This window comes from Plectropomus leopardus, unplaced genomic scaffold (genome assembly GCF_008729295.1).
Source record: "Plectropomus leopardus isolate mb unplaced genomic scaffold, YSFRI_Pleo_2.0 unplaced_scaffold24837, whole genome shotgun sequence".
NCBI lineage: Eukaryota > Metazoa > Chordata > Actinopteri > Perciformes > Serranidae > Plectropomus > Plectropomus leopardus.
Window position 1 is genome coordinate 1 of NW_024626976.1, and position 3873 is coordinate 3873.

At 35.9% G+C, this 3873-nt stretch overlaps 1 protein-coding gene across 1 annotated transcript; it reads left to right on the top strand.

Moving 5' to 3' along the window:
• Positions 1-393: 393 nt before the first annotated feature.
• LOC121966503 (RING-box protein 1-like) lies at positions 394-2186 on the top strand (the record flags this gene model as incomplete). Its single annotated transcript, XM_042516587.1, has 4 exons — positions 394-472; positions 645-715; positions 1110-1195; positions 2016-2186. Coding segments are annotated over 4 exons (249 nt in total), but the record flags the coding sequence as incomplete, so codon positions are not given.
• Between the last annotated feature and the right edge of the window lie 1687 nt (positions 2187-3873).

The following is a 3873-nucleotide window of genomic DNA, read 5'->3' on the forward strand; positions in this document are numbered from 1 at the left end:
TTATGTTACACTGACAGCGCTTATCATTTATTGGTTTTGGGAGGACTGTGTCTCAAATGCAAAATTGCAACTCTTATTTTACAGCAGTAGATAGATAGTAAATTCAAACATGTAAAACAAACAATAAAATATGCTTTAGTCAGAGAAAGTTTCTAACTTTATTTATAAACACCCAAGTAAAATCTTGAGCAATATATTTTTTTGGCATTAATAAAGATGTTCATCAGGTCACTGTACTGTCGTTCACTCAGTATTTCCATAATGTAAAAAAAAAGTATATAAAATTTAATGTACTGTGAAGCTATGATCAAATCTCTGTATATCCACGTTAGTAAGATAACTTGCTGTGAATGTGTTGATCTGATCATTTTCGTGATTGTGATTTCCCACCAGTGGAATGCTGTGGCGCTGTGGGCCTGGGACATCGTGGTGGATAACTGTGCTATCTGTAGGAACCACATCATGGATCTCTGTGAGTTCACTTTCACACAGCTTTAGACTGTGATGCACACTGAACTGTGAATATTGAATGACTTGGTTATGGGCAGCAGCTGTGAGAGTCAGCAACAAGTTGTTAGGCTCTAAATGACATTCAGCCTGTTTTTGATACAGCATTGTTGACACTTTTCTCCCTCCCTCATCAGGTATAGAGTGCCAGGCCAACCAAGCCTCTGCAACCTCTGAAGAGTGCACTGTAGCCTGGGGTGTCTGCAATGTGAGTTTCCATACTGGTCTCCAACATGTGTCACTGATCAGGTTGATTACGTCTGCGTTATTCTTTTAGTCACAATTGTTGGCCAATTACAAAAAATTTAGTAGTGGATTTCACTTTAATAATTTCCCTGTGCTGTATAAACATGGACAAATTTGAATTATTCTCAAGTATATACAGTCTTAATCTATGATGAAAGTACATTTAATACATTTTACATTACATATTGGCTCATTTATCCCCTATATATACATTGCTGTTGCGCACAAACTGGTATAAGTACAAATGAGAATTACCAACAAATGATTTAAACTTTTAGGTTTTTAGCACAATTAAGCTTTCACATTTTGTGTCAAGTTAAACAGTGCCTTTATTCTCATATATTTCTCTCCCGCAGCATGCTTTTCATTTCCACTGTATTTCCCGCTGGCTGAAAACCCGACAGGTGTGCCCTCTGGACAACAGGGAGTGGGAGTTTCAGAAGTGAGTATCAGTACCTGTAGATTCAAGTTTAACTTTTGAAAGTAACTCTTGAAAGTACAGAGCAGAATTGTGACTTTGCAGAAATGTCTGTGGATTATTATAACAGTGCATTAGTTTAGTTTATTTGTTTCACATAATACAAAGTACATAAAAAGTACATGTGAGGATGTGGTAAAAACCTCTACAGACCTAAATGAGAACCCAGAAAACATATGAATAGTGAAAAACAATCAAAACATCAGTACATTAGTCGCTAATAAATCAAAACCTCACAGTATAAGTATTATGTTAAAAAATTAAAGTGCAAATAATCAAATTAAACGTGTGAACATCAGTTTATAGAGGGATCATTCTTGATCCAAATAAGATGTTTATGAAAGCAGTACTTTTCAGAGTCTCTTTTTTGTGTCCAGACACAGAATAATCCAGTAAATTACATTTTCGTGCCATAAGATAACGATATTTGATAGAAAAGTAACCACGGGAACTGTTAAACAAAGGAATATGAAGAATCTGAATCTGTCTAGTTCCGTAATTATGGACTTTTAACAAAATAGTATCTGACACTATGGGATACATCTGTAGCCTTAAAACTCACTTTAAAGACAAATGTAGAGATTTGAAGAATATTTATGTCAGAAATAGTCAACAACTGCAATTTTAAAAAAAGATTTAGAAATCTCAGTTTAGCTGCAGCTCATTCTTTTAGCCAGATATTGGGGAAATTGTGGGCTTTCCTTGAAATGAACATCTATATTGACAGTATGTCCTCGCTCTCTCTCTCTTTCTCTCTGTCTTTCTCTCTCGGTTGTGTTTTTAGATACGGACACTAGCTGTATTATTGCTGACCTTTTTTCTTGGCTACTACAAGCATCACCCTTAGCGTTTCCCCGTTCTCCCTGCTTGTAAGCAGAGTTATTTTACGCCCGTGTCTTTGTTTTCGTATGTTGTAAGTACACAAATAAACAAAAAAATGTTGTCACAAAACTAATCTTGTTTCACTGAAGCTGGTAGTCGTTTCTGACAGTTCAGTGTGTCTGTGAATTGGAAATGTCGGCTGCTGAAAATTACATGGGTCATCATTTACTTTGGTTGTTTACGAGCGAGCATTCACGACTTGGATTAAGGGTAAAATAAGTATTCTTTTTATCCTGGACGTTATTTTCTCGCTCATTTGTATCCAAGTGACTGAGGGAAACTAACAGTCAAATTCCATTTTGTTGAACAAAAAGGCGTCGTCAGTGAGGGGCATTTGCTCGTTGAGATCAGCTGTGACGCAGTGATTCAGGTCAGTAATCCTGCGGCTGAAAGACAGATGCTCTGTGCGGATTAAGTGGCCTGGTGACCCACTCTCCCTCTGGGCTTCATTTATCCTGCAGCACCTGCAGGACGCGCTGGTACATGCGGAGTATGTAACAGCCAGACAAAGGAAGTAATGTGGCGACTCGCCTCAGCCTGCATGAAATCACAAGCTGATTTTACTTTTTAATAAACAAAACAATCGAGGTGAAAAATTGGCAGAAAAATAAATAATGAAAAAATATGTTGGTTTCAGCCCTATTAATGATTAAATCAAAAAGTGATTGGCAGATTAGTCTTTAATGTCCATAAATATTGAAAAACATTTATCATTTTCCCATGGTGGTGGCATTAAATTGCTTATTTTGTCCAATCAAAGTCAGATACTTAAATGACATTTGTGCATAATGGAAATTTGCACAGATGATAATGTCATATTTGGAAGCTTTTCTTGATAAAGGTATGAAGAAACTAGTACAATAATACTATCAATTTATACTAAATACACCAATTTACTATGGATTTGACCAGGACTGCCAACAGAAACAAATTTGCCTGCCCAAATCTGCTTCATGACCACCTACAATTTTTATTTTTATTTTTTTGCAATGGTTGTATACAAAAAAAACAAAAAAACTAGTCCACTTTTTAGCCAACTAGGTTTTCATTATGAAACAGATATTGTACTAAGACTAATAATTACTCATAATTGTACCATTTTTTTTATTTTTTATTAAGTAATGATAAATATTTTGGTTAAAGATAAAACATGGTCACCATTGCCAAAAATTCAGACGAACATGATTGTTGCTGACCTCCACGGGCCTCCGCTAGCAGCTGGGCCTCAGGAAGCTTTCCCCTTTTCCCACCTGGACTTTACTACAAACCCACATATACGGTTCTGCTATCAAAGTGTTGCTTTTAGATAATTCAGGACAACAACCGCTCCACCCAGCAATGTTTTGGTTGTAAAACTTGAAAATCTAACATGTCAGAGAGCCAGAGGTTTGAATTGGATGTTTATGTACTTAAAAATAAAACAATCTGAATAAGTTTTCTTGGTTAAAAAGATGAGAAACAGCAGTAAAAAGTTGTTTTTGTGAGCCGTCATTCTGTAAAATCAGTCTAGTTTGTAAAGGATGTGGTGTAAAAGTAACAGAATTGAACTAGAAATGAATGTCAAACCTGTTTTGCAGCAACATAAGTTTTATTATTGTGATTTTTTTTCAACAGGGTCAGACATCAAGATCAGTGATTTCTTTTTTTGCATTTTTAATAACCGATCTGATAACAAAAAGCGCTGACAGTTGTGAGTGAGAGTTCGGCTCTGTTCGGAGAAAGAAAAGACCGGAAGCTAAACCATCACCACGTATTAAATG